Source organism: Bos mutus, chromosome 17, assembly GCF_027580195.1.
Source record: "Bos mutus isolate GX-2022 chromosome 17, NWIPB_WYAK_1.1, whole genome shotgun sequence".
NCBI lineage: Eukaryota > Metazoa > Chordata > Mammalia > Artiodactyla > Bovidae > Bos > Bos mutus.
In genome coordinates this window covers 25,880,782-25,897,446 of record NC_091633.1, presented here as the reverse complement: position 1 = coordinate 25,897,446, position 16,665 = coordinate 25,880,782, and the positions used below count along the sequence as shown (strand labels likewise).

General features: G+C 40.9%; 1 protein-coding gene across 1 annotated transcript in view; it reads left to right on the top strand.

Annotated features, from left to right (window-relative positions):
• The window catches only part of RIMBP2 (RIMS binding protein 2), a 233,707-nt gene extending 222,500 nt beyond the window's left edge, over positions 1-11,207 (top strand). The window contains exons 21-22 of the mRNA XM_070386334.1: positions 7,586-7,720; positions 9,843-11,207. Of these exons, the coding sequence (XP_070242435.1) occupies positions 7,586-7,720; positions 9,843-10,031 (324 nt within the window). The 3' untranslated portion in view covers positions 10,032-11,207. The remainder of the gene's footprint in view (positions 1-7,585; positions 7,721-9,842) is intronic.
• The last annotated feature ends 5,458 nt before the right edge of the window (positions 11,208-16,665 follow it).

Sequence of the window (16,665 nt, the reverse complement as noted above, 5' to 3'; positions counted from 1 at the left end):
AGCATCTTGCATCCCACTTTCCTCCTCTTTCTGTTTTTGTTTTTTTTTTAAATAATGAAAATAATCAAGAAACTCTCAAGCCCTGACAAGGCAGGTTTCTCTTGGGGTCAAATGGATTTTACAACATCAGGCACACACGGTATTTCAAAGCTCCTCTGATGCAGTTTCTGATTTTTAAGAGAATAGTTTTTAGTGAGACTGTTCATGGTGTTACCAACCAGGGTTCTTGGCCTTCCCCAATCAATAGAAATTGATCAGAGGTCAGACAAAAATTCAGGTAAGGCTTTACTTGGGCCCCTGGTGCACAGTGGGGAGCCAGAACAAACAACAGGTTTGCCTGCTTGCTCTCAGATGAGGGGGACGAGCGTGTTCCTTACATGGGGTGAGGGTAGAGGTGTGTCCAGGGGTCAGCCCGGAAGGGTAGCTTAGGTGGTTTGCCCACCCCTTAGGTGGTGGTGTGTGCAGGGGGCATGCGAGGTACCCTGGCTTTGCTCTCAAACCTCTGCTTTTACTCTGGGCTCTTCAGAAGTGGCAGCTGGGTTTTGGGGTCTCTTTGTACCCTGTTGTCCGTAATTTGCCCTAACTGACTCCTTGCATGGAGTTAGTTTTAGTTCCTTCGAGTTTCTTTGTGTTCTGATGCTGGAGATGTTTCACCAGGTGCAGGCACTGCAGCAGAAGGTCCCGGGTTCCGGGTCCAAGCCTGTCTCAACACTTTGTCCATATGTTGCAAGTATTTCTTTTTCTAGGTAATCATCTGCTTTTCAAATTTTCCATTTTGTGTGTGGTTTTGTTGTCTTGTCTTTTATGAAGCAGAAGTTTTAAATTTTTATGTAAATTTTTATGTTTTTCAGCCCTTGGGAGGCATGCTTAAAAGTCCTTCAAGGTGATAGAAATAATCATTTTATCTTGGTTCTTCACTTTGATAGCTTCATTTTCACATATAAATCTCAAGTGTCTAACTTTATTTCTAATTAGAGAAACTAATGTCCCCATGCCACTTATTAAGTAATCCATCCTTTCCTACTGTTTAAAAATCCCACCCTTCTTCTGTACTACACGCCTAGTATACAGAATGTGCAGTACACTCCCAGGTACACAGGACCAGACTGCATCCATATCTCAGCTACTCGATTCTCTCAATTACTGTGCTTTTATAATTCATTTTCATATTTGGGAGGGATCTCTTCACTAGGATCCCACCCCACAACAAAGCCATAGTACTTTATTTAGAGGTGCATTTAGTTTTTAGAGGAAACTGGGGAGTTTTTAGATGACATGACATTGTCTTTCAACTCTAACATAGGTGTGTCTGACTTTTTCTAAGTTTTTCCTTTCATCTGTTCATGAATTTATTCTTACACATCCTTATATATCTTTTAAAGTTCATTCTTATGTTCTTGCTATTATGATTTTTCTGGTGTATATTTTACTGGTTGCCGGGGTCCAGTCCCGGTGGATCCAAGGAATTCGAAGCGGGGACGGCGCCGGCGAGGATCAGGAAACAACTGCTTAATTAAACGTTAATTAAGGATATAAAGAGTAATAGAATAAGGATAGCTCAGTGAGGAAATTCAGTGGAGAAAAGACGCTGAATAATTCAGCCAGAAGGTGAGAGAAAGAACAACATGGGGAGACCAAGTTTCGGTGAACAGGGCCCGCACTTTATTTTCCAAAGTCGTTTTTATACCTTAAGTTATGCATAGAGGATAATGGGGGAAGGGGTAGAGTCAGCAGTAAAGCCAGGCTTTCTTCCTGCAAACTTATCATATGCAAAAGTTTAGGTGATTTGCATCATCTTCTGGCCCGGAGGCCTGTTAACATTTTAAGACCCTTTCTTCAGAAAACTTATTTTTCTCTAAAGGTGATTAGTCAAGCACCACCCTCCAAAAGCATTAGATAAAGTTGCATTCCTACAGGGCAAAGGTGTGGTGGGCTATAACAAGAAAAAGAATTAACTCAAGGGTCCAAGGTTACAAACATTACTACTTACACCAATTATATTAATCAATACACTGCCAGGGACACAGTAGGTAAGGGATATGGAAACTTAGCAGCAAACATTGGCCCAACAAGTGAAAAACCCTTCACCAATACAATTTCTAATCAATCTTTTAACTGCTCAAAAGAATCTGTATTTAGACAGTTTAGAACATCTCATGCCTCTCACAGTTGGGAGGCTCTGAACAATCCCATATGGCTGGAAAAACCTATTCAGGCAGGCTAGAGGACTTCCAAAGGAGTTTGTAGGTTGAAACACTATCACACCCAGGAACTTTATTAACTGGAGCTGTAAGTTAACTCTTTTTTCAGAGAGAGGGACTGGGGGACAGCCCCCCATAAAGTCAGAGGTGTAGGTGAGAGCACAAAGCAGAAAGTAGGGAGACTCTGGTTTTGGGGGTAGATGCTCGAGAATTTCCAGGGGAACTCCTGAGGCTTGATCCCGCCTTTTGCGTATGCCGAGCCTCCTTCCTCATGACCTTTGCCAGGGGCGGAGCTCCTGCTCAAGGCAACTGGTTATTTAGAAAGTATCTTGGAAATGTGTGTATACATATGTATGTGTGTATGTATCTGTTTTGTGTATATGTATGCAACACACATGTATGTGTGCATATGTGCATACATGCAAACATGCATGAATGTGTGTGCATGTGTATGTATATGGGCATGTGTGTGTGTTTGCGTGTGTGTGTGTGTGTGTGCATTTTATGTGCATGTACGTGTGTGCTCGCTGTGCCTGTTTATCTGCATGTTTATGCTCCCCTACAAATCTTTATTCTGGATGCATTATTTCCATTGTCGTCAGTTGGTTCTCTTGGGTTCCCAGAGTCAAGACATTTTGTCTTTTCTTTAATATCAGTCATCTCTTCTTACTGTCTTACTGCATCATTTAGAACAATTATGAATAGTGAGGATAGGGGATCCTTGACATAATGTATTTTAGTAGGAATATCACTAATCTTTACACTGTTATGTGTTAAGCTAGACTATCAATAGAGAGATGGTCTTTATACTGTTAAGTATCTTGTTTCCATTTGCTAAGCTTATTTTTTTTCTCAGTAAATTATTGACCATGGTATACCACTATTTTTTACAACTATTTTTAAAGAGCTGTATTTGATTTGCTAACATTTTATTCAGAATCATATTTATGTTCCAGAAATTATATTGGAATATAATTTTTGGAATATCTCTTATATGGCTTTTGATATCAGGATTATGCTAGAATTGTGAATGAACTGGTAAGCTTCCAGTATTTTTCATGATCTGGACAGCTAAAATGACATAGTTAGGTCTTATAATTATGTGAAGATTATGTCTAAAAGGTCTTTTAGGTTCATTATCTTTTTAGGATGCGGTTGTACAAAAGTTTTCATTTGCTTAAATGATTATATTCTTATTGAGTCAATTTTTTTAGAATCTATGTATATTTAGAAGGCCAGACCTTTCATTTATATTTTAAAACATCTAGACAAAACTGGACATAGTATTATCTGGTTATTTAAAAATATTTTTCTACTATGAGCTGCATGTTTCCATTGCTGTGTTATGTTTTATCTCTTTGTTTTCTTGGCTTAGCCTACCTAAATTTTGCATGATAGTAGGAATCAGATCTAAATTGATATGAAATGTACACTTTTTATTTATATCTCCACCAAATGGCTTTACTGTTATTTTGTTGGTCTGATTTGCTGAGTAGACTGCCCAGTCCACTTATTCTCAATTACTTCTTATTTGATAAATGAGAACTGGGGATATATAACTTGATACCAATAATCTCAAGCTTCACCAAACTTGTGTTGTTTGACATTGCATGCAATCTTGAAAGCTCTCATAAGAGCTAACTTTTTCTGGGATATACTCCTGTGATCTCTTCCCAGTCTCTCCTCAGTTCCAAACATCCCATAATGAACAGAGAGTAGATGGAGGGACCTCTGTTGTCCACCTGGGCCTTCCCCTCCACAATCCATAGCATCCAGAGTGAAGTCAATCACTTGAGATTTCCAGCACCCCATAATGCTTCCGCCCTTACTTAGCCTGTGTTAACCAGATGCTTGCATGGTGCAGTGTTTCTACACCCAGACTCTTAAGTCATGTACTGTGATAGGTCAGAAGGAAACTGGCTGCACAGTAGCAGTCTAAAAGCATTAAAGCCAGCAAAGAAGGAGAACTACGCAAGCATGACTGGGCTTCGTGCTGACCGTGCATGAAGAAAATGCGGCAGTTGTAATGTTTTCTGCCATTTAGCCTAACATAATCCAATTCTGTTTGAATGTAAGGTCTTGACACGGTTTGTATTTGGCCTCAAACATGGAAATGAGGCTCAAAGAGGACCACAGATCTGAGTGTGAAGGATCTGCAAGAGGGAAGAAATGTCAGGTTTCTCTTAGAGACAGTTGTAGTCAAGGGTTTTGCAAATGGAATGTTGAAGGGAGGTGGGAGTCCCAGGGGGCTTGGTTACGTGTCACCAAGAGTCCAGGGTACAAGCTATGGAATGACCCAGGTGAGGAACAAGGGCTTGAACTGAGATGGTAACTGAGGCAGACAGATACTGGAGGCTCAGATGGTTAGTTGGGACATCTTCCAGGAATATCTCAAGGTTCTGCCTTAGCTGATGGGTGCCCTGGGTAAAACAGGAATAAGGACATGTTTGAGAGGAAAACACGAAATACTGAGCTTGAGGCTACAGAGCCTCTCCAAGACGGAGGAGTACTCACGCCCCTGGAATATTCTAGTGATCACATCTGACAGTGGTGTCACGCACACTTCTGACACGTGATTTAACAGACCTGTATGAGGGAGGCTCAGGAGAAAAGAGAGGAAACACTGTAGAGACAGTACCCCCACACTCCATTCAGTGAGCCTAGGGCAGGGTTCAGCCCGGAAGCCTGAACAGGCAGGAGGGTATAGGTCTGTGGTCACACAGGTGCCTGCTGTGATGTGAGCATGGTACTGATGGGGATTTGTGTGTAAAGCTGTATTTTCACAGAACGTAGTCCCCAATTATGAGCCAACTACTCCATCTGGTGCTCACCCAAAGAAGGTCATTTTCTGATGCTGGAGGAAAAAAAAAAAAAAGCTGGCTGTTAAAGAGTTACTGGGAGGTCTGGACTGTATAGAGATTCCAGTGTCTGTGTATCGACGTTGTCTGCAACCTTTGACGTGGAAGAAATCATCAGGGACACGTGCACAATAAAAGATAAAGGTGTCCTAGAAAGTCTCTAAGTAACAGCAACAGAGAAAAGCAAGCTAACAGGAGAGCCTGAGGAAGAAGGGTTGAAGCTGAACAGGAGAACAGGAGAGTGGAATCTTCAAGGTCAAAGCAGGAGGCAGGTGATGGCTGAACTGGGCAGGTGGATTTGGGGCTCAGGAGGATTACTGCATAGGAAAACATGGGCGGTACCTGGACCTGCCTCTTTTTAAAAAATTCATTTTAATTGTGATAAAACACAATTCAACCTTAATCACTCGTTAGTGTGTAGTTCACTGGTGTTAAGTACACTCATATTGTTGCACAACCATCACAACCATCCCCCTCTAGAACTCTTTTCATCTTGCAAAGTTAACACTGTCCCCAGCACCCACCATTCTCCTGTGACTCTGACTACTCTAGGAACCTCGTGTAAGTGGAATCATTCAGTGTTCTTCTTTTGACCATTCGCCTAGCATGCTATCCTCGAGGTTCATCACCGTCGTAGCATAGCTCAGATTTTCCTTCCTTTCCGAAGGCTGAATCATACTGCATTGAGCCACACATCGTTTATCCATTCATCCACCGATACAGTTAGGGTGACTCCATCTTCTGGCTGTTGTGAAGAGTGCTGTGAATACAGCCATACCAGAACCTCTTCAAGACTCTGCTTTTAATTCAAGTAAATACCCAGAAGTGGAACTGTTCGATCATATAGTAATTTTAATTTTTTGAGGAGCCAGCATACTGTTTTTTCCACAGTGGCTGTACTGTTTTACAGTCCCACCGATAGCATGCAAGTGTCCAATTTCTCTGTATCTACACCAGTATTGCCATCCTAATGCTGTTTTGATTTTTGTTTCCCTAATAAATAGTGATGCTGAGCATCTTTTATGTGCTTGTTAACCCTTTGTATGTCTTTTTGTGAGAAATATCTATTCAGGTTCTTTGCCCACTTTTTAACTGGATGAATTATTTTGTAAAGCTGTAGAATTTTTTCATATATCCTTTATAACTCGTATTAGATAATAACTTGCAAGTATTTTCTCCCATCGTGTAGGTTTGTTTTACACTCTGTTGGTCATGTCCTTGGATGCATAGTTTTTAATTTTGATGTTGTGAGCTGTCACTTTCAAATTGTCATTTCCTAGACCCTGAACAAAGAAACAGACTCCCATGTTATCTGGGGCCAGTTTTGAACTTGGTTTTGGGTTCTGTGGGGCAGTTGGCACTGGGGGGGATTGACATGTGGACTGTGAACCTCTCGATACATCCGGTGAGCAGCTGGTCTAGGTTACATGCTGTATTGCTGATCCTGCTGACAGCACCAGTTGTCTCGCTGTTCACACCGTCTGCACTGTTCCATGAACCCATGGTAGACAAGGTGTGAGTGGTAAAGCTGGAAGAAGACCTGAGGAGCCATAGGAACTGCAGAAACGTTTATTCTCTCCTGGCTGACGCAGCAGCCATAGCATAACCGAAGACAACACAACCTCTCTGCTGGCTGATGCAGCAGCCACAACGGTATTCTCTCCTGGCTGACATAGCAGCCGTAGCAGTAGACACGCTGCATTCTCTCCTCTCATGGCCGACACAGCCATGACGCACCAGTAACATGCCTGCTTTCTTTAGGTGGCGCTCATACAGGCGTACTGCACAAAGTAGCCCTTGACCAAGCGAGTACCTCATGACGCCCGTGTACAGTGCTACAAATGATCTCAGCTGTTACATCGTCACTGTTTACACTATGTGGAGCAAGAGAGCCTGAACCCACCATCTTGGCTAATTTACTCTCTCCCCACACATGCATAGGCATGTTACTGAGTAGAAAGGTATCAACTGAAGCAGTCACCTCTAAGGAGGTATCGACAGTTTCATCTTCCTCTATTGTGTGGATCCTTACAGTGAGACTGTAGTAAAGCATAGGATGAACTGGTCTGTCCCTTCAATCCTGCCTCTGCCCCCACACCCCCAGCTCCCCTCTCTCAATGTGCCTGAGCAATGGTATTTTTTACAAGTTTTCTAGGAATTCAGAGGTCAGCCAGGGCTGAGAACTATGAAGTGAGATGCTCTCAAAGAGTGTTTCTAAGCGTGGCTGATCCTAAGACTCATCCAGGCCTCTTGGCTGGAACAGATTCTTCGGCTCCACCGTAGTCCAAAATGAGACTTGGGGTGGGGAGGGAGAAGGAGGGAGATGGGCGTGACCCTGTACTTCAAGCACATGGCCAAGGTCATTCTTGTGACCAGGGGAGTTAGGAAACGCTGGCGTCCCTAGCTCTACCACTTTTGAACCATGATAAACTCACTACTCTGAGCTATATTCCTTTAGTGAAAGCAAGAAGTGGGTTTCTGGGAACAAGGGTCAGTCATTCTTCTTTCTCATCTCTGTGTTTCTAGGGGGAGCTTAATGGGCAGAAAGGGCTTGTACCTTCCAACTTCCTAGAAGAAGTGCCTGATGATGTAGAAGTCTACCTTTCCGACGCGCCGTCCCACTACTCACAGGACACGCCAATGCGCTCCAAGACGAAAAGGGTAAGCACAAGCACTCAGCATGTTTCACCCCCTCCCGCTCTGCTGTAGGTGGTCCAGTACAGCCTGTGCGTTGCTCTCTTTATACCTTAGGCCGAAAAGCATAGACCCTGAGTTTTTTCTCTGCCCTTCCATGGGGATTGTGCCCCAAAATTCTAACCACGTTTATTTGTTCCACAAAAATGACCCTTTCGATCTAATCAGCCTGCTCTACTCACAAAGGAGCTTCCCATCCTGCATCCCAGGAGCACATCTCAGTTTGATCAAGAGTGAGGAGGGGATGGCTAGTCCATAGATTCAGTGGGCAGTAATGATTGTTTGCCCTGTTAGGACTTAACAGATCCTCTGAACAAAGGTCAGAGAACTTCTCAACCATATATAACTATTAGATTACATTCATGTTTAGTGTCTCATTTTTATTTTATTTCATCACTGCGAGTTTTTATATATTATATTTTTATATATATATATTTTTATTTCTTTGCTCATCTGCTTGGAAACAGAAGAAGAGTGTTCATTTCACACCTTAATCAGGCAATGTAGCCTTCACGTAAGTGAGCAACTGAAGATACCTATAAAGATACCAACTTAAGCTACCTTAACTGGACCAATGCGGTAGACTTAAGGCTTCACTGTGGGGTTAAAAAAAAAAAAAGAAATATGTCTCAAAAACCCATTGGACCTAAAGTATTACTTGGTCTCAGTTGTAAAGCAACTGAATTTGCAGTGAAATAAATCATCTTTAATAATTATTTCCTATGATTTACATTGAGAATATTTGAAAGGCCAACATTGGGAACATATTTCTTAACAGGCTAATTGTTTGTTTACACAGTGTTCCAATGTCTACTCATAATTAAAGCTGCATATTGCATTGTTAGCCACTCTTGGAAAAAGCACAACCTAATAAATGTTTACTATGGAAATTTTACTTAAAAAAAAAATGCAACTCGAGATCGAGCAGATGAGTAGTGACCAAGAGGTGATCTAGAGTTGGCACTGAACACTTCCCATGCTGGCTTGAGCAGCAGATGGCTTTTTCTTAAGTGACCACCCCTCTACCTTACAGGAGAGCTGGTGCTTCTCCTCAAAGCACAAGTGAGTGTCCTGAACACAAAAGCGTTTGGTGGAAGACTGCTCTGTTGGTATACCAATGCAATACTAAGTTTAATGAAACATGCAGCTCAAACGATTGCATTAGATGGAATAGATGGTATCTTCAGGTGTACTTTGGGATGCTTTACTAGGTGTTTTCCATTAGAATTAGACCTTGATTTTAAATCCAAGTAAGCTTGAAGCCCCTTGGCTCATATCATTTGCCTGTTGAATAATGAACACTCATGTTAGAGAGAGGTCTGCTCTGGTGAGGTAAGGGAGTAAGAGGAGTTCAGGCATGCCCAGGGCAGAAACGTGGGTGAGGCCAGTTGTCATGCCTCCCATGCCGTTCTGCTCTTGCAAAGCAGCATTAAGCACTGAAGTGTACAGTCCTACCATGTGCTCTATATTGACAAAAAGACATCTTTAATATCTTGGAAATAAGCATACAAGAAGGGCCTTTAAGCTTTCTTTGATTGTAATTAAGGTTCATTTTAGTTTTTTTTTTCTTTCAACCGGTGTGCCATCTCCAGTGTTTCTACAGTATACTAACTAACCCAGGAGTGCACTCAACAATGTCAGGGTTTTATATACCCAAGTAGTTTTCATATACAACAAAACTTTCTTTAAGAACTTTTGTGTTTAAGATTACTTTTGTGTTTAAGATGGGTACTTGGCCAATATTACTCTCAACCTAATTCAAAATAACTCTTTTTTTTTCCTGCTCTTGGTCTTAGTTTACAAAGTAAATTATTACCTAGCTTTGTTTTGCCAAAGCAATGGCCACCCCCTCCCCGGAGACAAAGAAACTGAAAACCCAACATTGATGGCTAGACCCCCTGTAAGAGATATGCCCTGGGAGAGGTGTGAGCCTCTCAGAGCATACTTTAACCCTTGAAAGAAGAAACGATCCACCCTTACCTTTCCTGGTGGGAAGCGGGGCAGTGTGGTGTTTCTGATGTTACCGAGTGAGCGGATGGATGTTGTTGGCGCTCGCGCACTCAATAAACTGTAACAATGTACCTACTAGGTTCCTCCTGAGGGTTCAGGTACAGCAAGGAGAGCGCCATCCCCCACAGTACATCTCCATTCGGGGTCACCTACGTCATCTATGGGTACTGGTAGTCCTGGGAGAGGCAGGGAAATGTCCTCGAAAAAGAAAAAGGGGCTGCTTTCCAAAGGCAAGAAACTGCTGAAAAAGCTGGGTGCAGTGAAATGATTCATGTGCTTCCGGACAACTTCCAAATCTATGTAATTTTCTTTAATTCCAAACTAGGGCTTTCATGACTCAAGTACTTCCTAAAAAAACAATCTTCTCCCCTGACACCAGTAGAGAAATGCTCTTTGCACTACCATCCACTTTAAGCCCAGCGCCAGGACAAAGAGCTGCTGGTGCTCCCACCCGCCTCCGCCCACCGCTCTTATTAGTGCCCGGGCTCTGGCGGGAGCTGGGCTGTCTCGTGAACATGCAGGGAGCCAGTAGCTCTTTGTAGCTCACTCCCTACCTGGGATTCCAGTCTTTGTGCATTTGTCATCTGCCCTTAAAGGAATGATTTCAACCTCTCTCCCTTTTCAAAATGCTTGCCTCATAATGCATAACTCTCACTTTAACTCTGGTCTTGAAATTCCTAGTTTAATCGCCTTGATGTTCTGCCTTATAAATGCACAATGATTTGTACTGTCTAATAAAAACTACAGTGTACACTTTGTATGTGTTGTGCATTCAGTGCTCTCATCCTCACAGACACAGTGGTTTGAAACCAAGTTGTGCAGGCTGTGCAATTTAAGATCCTGGCTTTTCAGCTTTTAAAGCAAGCCAGGCAACACACAGAAAATGTTTACTTATTCAAATCATTCAAAAAAGAGGAGAGGAGATAGCTTTGGTAAAGTACCACACTTCTCCAACCTGCCAGAAACCTGGTAATATTCATTGCTTTCAGTGTTACATTTTGTGGCATATGGATTTACGTTACTTTCATTATTTGTCAAGATGCCATACACAGTCAACAATGAGCAGCACACACGTAAAGCAATCCACATAATGCATAAGCCACACCAGAAACATCCTAAATTTAAGTCTCTTCAAAATTATTCCATACCAATCTTCACCATTGGCACTTGAACAAAAACAGATTTACAAAGTTGTTGGCAGATGTATTTGATGGTTACTATTTTGTAATTCTTGTCCACTTGTAAATTGTTTTTACTCTTTATACATACTTTTCAGACTGCCTTTCTTTTGTAATTTATGGAAGGTTTATAAATGAATGACAAAGCTTTCCCCATTGTGTCTTCAAAAACTATATTGTAAATTGTAATATAATAGTATGTGGTAGATTTATTCAAAGGAAATTACTCTATGTGTGGTTAAGTTCTGCGTGGGTGTGTGCATGTGTACAGCTAGTGTAAAATATTTTATAGAAATAAAATTTGTTATTTTATACAATGCCATTTATTCTGTATCTTTGTTTTAAATGCTTTTTAAAATAATAGCAGCATAACTGAATTCTTTTCTCCTGTATGTACAAAAAAAACTCTATAACATTACCTCTTGTGCACTACTTTTTTTCTAAAGTAATTCTGACCTACGTGTGGGGAGTCATTTACAAAATGCTGTCACCCTAGCATTATTGGTGACAGTCCACTCAGTGACAAACAAAATGCAATCAGTGCTGAGACATACTCTCGTGAAATACGAGCAGCAAAGACGTGGAGAGTGAGTTCAAACCATATTCATAACATCTCCCTTTGGCAACTCTAGAATTCAGATGATCTGAATAAAGAGCTACACCAACTAAATATAATAAAATACTACTTTTCAAAGCATTTTCCTAAAAACTTTATTTTAAAATCCTCCAAATAATAGGATTTATTCTCACTAACAACATGGAAGAGAAAATATAATTCAAATTCATAACTTTATGAAACTATGTATGAATATGTAAAATTATAACATCATAATGCCATTCACATCAAATTATGTTTTCACCTACTGCATTAACAGAAAAGGTTATGTTGCACTAATTGATGACAGAGAAATACTGAATGATCTTGCTTACACGTGGAACCTAAGACAGTTAAACACTTAAAAGCAGAAGGTAGGATGGTAGCTGCCAGGGGCTGAGAGTGGGGGAAATGGGAAGATGTTGGTCAAAGATATGATGTTTCTGGAGATCTAATGTTTAAAGACAAGCTAAACTGCCAGATTAAATGGAGTGTCTTAAAAAATTTTCCAGTGTAAGAAATACCAGTATAAGAAATTAAAGTCTATACAAAGTGTGAATGTCTTTAATGCAACTATTCACTTAAAAATGGTTGAAATGGTAAACTTTGTTATAAATATTTTACCATAATAAACAGAAATTGATAATAATTTCTAAAAAAAAAAAGGTAGAAGTAGAGCCAGGATTAAATCTTTTGACCACATTTACAAATTTCCTAAAATATGAAAATGTAGGCAAACCCAAAGTGATCCTGAGCTGGACTCAGCTTTGATGAATGCTACCAAACATTTAAGGAATACACAAGGCAAACTGTATACAACTTCTCCCAGAGAAGGAAGAAGAAAGAAAAATGCCCACACTCACAAGGCCAGCATTATCCTGCTACCAAAATTAGACAGACACTGTAACAAAACTACAGACCAATAGCATCATGAATATAAATTTAAAAAATTCCTTAACAAAATATTAGCAGATTGAATCCAACAATATATAAAATGATGATATTTTGGTTCATCTTTTTATGATGAACCACATCAACCGTGGTTCATCCCAGGAATGAAGGTTGGTTGCACATGCTGAAGAAAAATCTATGTGTTTCACTGTATTAACAGAACAAAAGAGAAAAGCTACTTAGTCATTGCAATAGATGTGAGGAAAGCACTGGAAGAAATCAACACCCGTTCAGGAAACTAGGGAAAGAAAGGAATTTACCTTAGCTTGATCAAGTTAACAGCCAACATATGTAATGGTGAAAGACTGACCACTCCCCCTTTCTGTCAAAAACAACACAAGGATATCTGTTTAACTACACTGACTACAACCCTACACTGGAGCTTCTAGCCAGAACAATAAGGAAAGAAAAGGAAAAGAAAGTTACATGCTTTTAAAAGAAAGAGGTAAAACAGTCTCTATTTGCAGATGACATGATTGTTCATGCAGAAAATGTTAAGGGATCTACAAAAGGCCATGAGTACTAATAAAGCGAATCTGGCAAGATGACAGGGTACAAGGTCAACATACAAAAATCAATTGTATTTTTGTAAGAGAAGAGGGCAGCAGAGGATGAAACGGTTAGTATCACTGACTCAATGGACATGACCCTGAGCAAACTCTGGGAGATAGTGCAGGACAGGGAAGCCCGGCATGCTGCAGTCCATGGTGTTCCAAAGAATCAGACACGACTTAGCAACTAAACAACAATAAGCTGCATATTTCCTATGAATTTCCCCAACAGGGACCAATTAGACAGAAATGAAAATATAGATATGTGAAATAAAATAATAGAATTAGTTGTGTAGCACCACAAACATGGAATTTTTAGGGACAAATTTAACAAAATACACACAAGACTTGGCTTTCCAGGTGGTGCTAGTGGTAAAGATCCTTCCTGCCAATGCAGGGGACATAAGAGACACGGGTTCGCTCCCTGGGTTAGAAAGAGCCCCTGGAGGAGGGCATGGCAACACACTCCACATTCTAGCCTGGAAAATCCCCTGGACAGAGGAGCCTGGTGGGCCCCAGCCCATAGAATGGCAAGAAGTCAGACATGACTGAAACGACAGCACAACACACAAACAAGACTTGTATACTAAAACTGTGAAACATTGCTGAGAGACTATGAAAAAACTCCTAAACACAGATATATGTTTATGGTTTGGAAGATTCAGTATTGTTAAACTGCCAATTTCTCTCTAAGTAGATCTACTGATTCTGTGAAATACTGGTCAAGGTTCCAGCAGGCTTATTCTAGAAACTGATACACTGATTAAAAAGTTATACAGAAATGCAAATGACCGAGGATAGTCAAAACCATTTTGAAAAAGATGAACAAAGTTAAAAGGGTGACACTGCCTAATTTTGAGACTTATTATAAAGCTAGAGCACTGAAGAATTGATGCTTTTGAACTATGGTGTTGGAGAAGACTCTTGAGAGTCCCTTGGACTGCAAGGAGATCCAACCAGTCCATTCTAAAGGAGATCAGTCCTGGGTGTTCTTTGGAAGGACTAATGCTAAAGCTGAAATGCCAATACTTTGGCCACCTCATGCAAAGAGTTGACTCATTGGAAAAGACCCTGATGCTGGGAGGGATTGGGGGCAGGAGGAGAAGGGGACGACAGAGGATGAGATGGCTGGATGGCATCACCGACTCGATTGAGGTGAGTTCGAGTGAACTCTGGGAGTTGGTGATAGACAGGGAGGCCTGGCGTGCTGCAATTCATGGGGTCGCAAAGAGTCAGACACACTAACTGAAGTGAACAGTAATCAAGACAGTGCTGTTTTGTGTAAAATATAGACATATACGTCAATGGAACACATAAATGCATAATATATAGTAAGTTCATTTTTAACAAAGGTGCCAGGACAATTTAATGGGGGAAATACGGTCTCTTCCAGAAAATTCTGCAGAAAGAAGGGGGATTAATAGGGGAGAAAAGTGACCCTTATCTTACATGATACAAAAAAATTTAACTCAAAATATAGAATTAAATGAAAAAGTTAAAACTATAAAACTTCTAGAAGAAAACACAATAGAAATTTGGTTGGGAAGATATACAGGACACAATTAGCACAAATTATAAGAGGAAAAAACCCCTGATAATTGGACTTCATCAAATTTAAAGACATCTTCTCTTTGACACTTAAGAAAGCAAAACAGAAAGCCAGAAACTGAGGGGAAACATTCATAGTGCACATATGAATATGACAAAAGATTTTTATCCAAAGTATTTAAAGAAAATTTACAATTCAATAAGGCCAACCAATTAAAAAGATATATGCAAATTATTTGAACAGATACTTCATAGAAGCTGTAAGAATGGCTAATGTGCACACAAAAAAATGCTCAATATAATAGCCAGGAAGTAAATGCAATTGATAATACAAATGAGGTACCATTACACACCCACCAGAATGAAAAGGCTGACATCATCACAAGTAGGTGAGGATGTGGAGCAACTGGAATTCTTATGCACTGGAGGGGAGAACAGAATAGGGTAAAATCATTTGCCAACTTATTATAAAATCAGACACTTGGCATGTAAATCCAGCAATTCTACTCCTATGTATTTACCCAAAATAAGTAAAAACTATTTCCACACAGAGGCTGAACAGAATTTTTTTTTTAGAATTTAAAATAGCCCTAAATAAGAAACATCCAAAATATCCATCTGTCAATGGTGAATAGACAATGTGAAATATAATCATACAACGGAATACTGCTTAACAAACAAATCAATTAGGCAATAAAATGGATTAATTTTTGAAGCACTCTTGAGCAAAAGAAGCCAGATACAAAGGAGTACATACTATATGATTCCACTTACATGAAATTCTAGAGTAGGCAGACCATTGTTGCTTGGGGTCAAGGTAGGAAAGACGGTTTGCAAAGAAGCAAGAAGGAACTTTCTGTGGGAGGGAACAGACAGTTTTCTAACTTGACGGTGGCAGAGATACTGGAGAGTATAAATTTGTCAAAACTCAGCAAGTTGCACTCACTTACGTGTAAATTACAATGAAGTTGATTTAAAACAATGGCATTAAATTAGATAAGAGGGAACAGGATTAGAGTGCCCAAAGAGTCTTGCGTTATCTAGAACAGAGGTATATATACTGCCCCATGCCTCAACCTCACAGGCCCCTGAGGTCAGATGGGAAGAAGCTGGCCTCTAATAGGGTGAAAACATGCAAATTCCTGTATCAGGTGCCTTGTGGCAAACAACAACCCTTTATGGCCTGGCTGCTTCCTGGGCAGTGCAATCTCTGATCACTGGGGCCAGGATCCAAGTGCCTGCCTGTGCTAAGGCAACCCTGCCATACCACAGCTAAGGCCATATGGCCCCCCTCTAAAGGGTTCCTTCACGTCACACCTGGTCAACCCTTGCACTGGACTTAGGTCAGGTGGGTGGGGAGCGTGGGCAAGGATGAACTGGGCAGGGCCTCCTTTTCTAGGCACTCATGAAGAATGGCAGAACATCTGGTGCTGAGGTGTGGCCAGAGGCTGGGACTTAGGATCTAGGTTTCTAGGGAGCCTGGTTCATTGTTGTCCACATAGATGATTTCACTTTTCTGCCTTGTACAATTTTATTCCAGCTGTTGCTAAGATTTCTGAGTGTCCCTATGTCCAGGTCCCAAGCCAAGATAACTGGATGGGGGACTACCATTAGGAGTTTTCAAAGCCCTCTGATGACCAGAACATACAGCCTGGGCCGAGAACAACTGTAGAGAGGGGTCCTTTGACATTCACATGCATAAATACAGGGACTGGTTGACTGAGTTGACTTGTTTAGTCATTAAGTCATGTCTAACTCTTTTGTGACGCTATAGACTATAGCCTGCCAGGCTCCTCTGTCTGTGGGATTTCCCAGACAAGAATACTGGAGTGGGTTACCACTTCCTTCTCCAGGGGGTCTTCTGGACCTAGGGACTGAACCCATCTCCTGCATTGGCAGGCAGATTCTTTACCACTGAGGCACCACGGAAGCCTGAGTTAAGGTTTATATTAGTGATTTATCCTTTCAATAAATATTTGAGAACCTGCTATGTGTCAGACACTGATAAAGATGCTGGAGAGACCACAGTGGACAAGACAGTGATGACTGCCCTCTGGGATTCCAAGAATCGTTTGCACT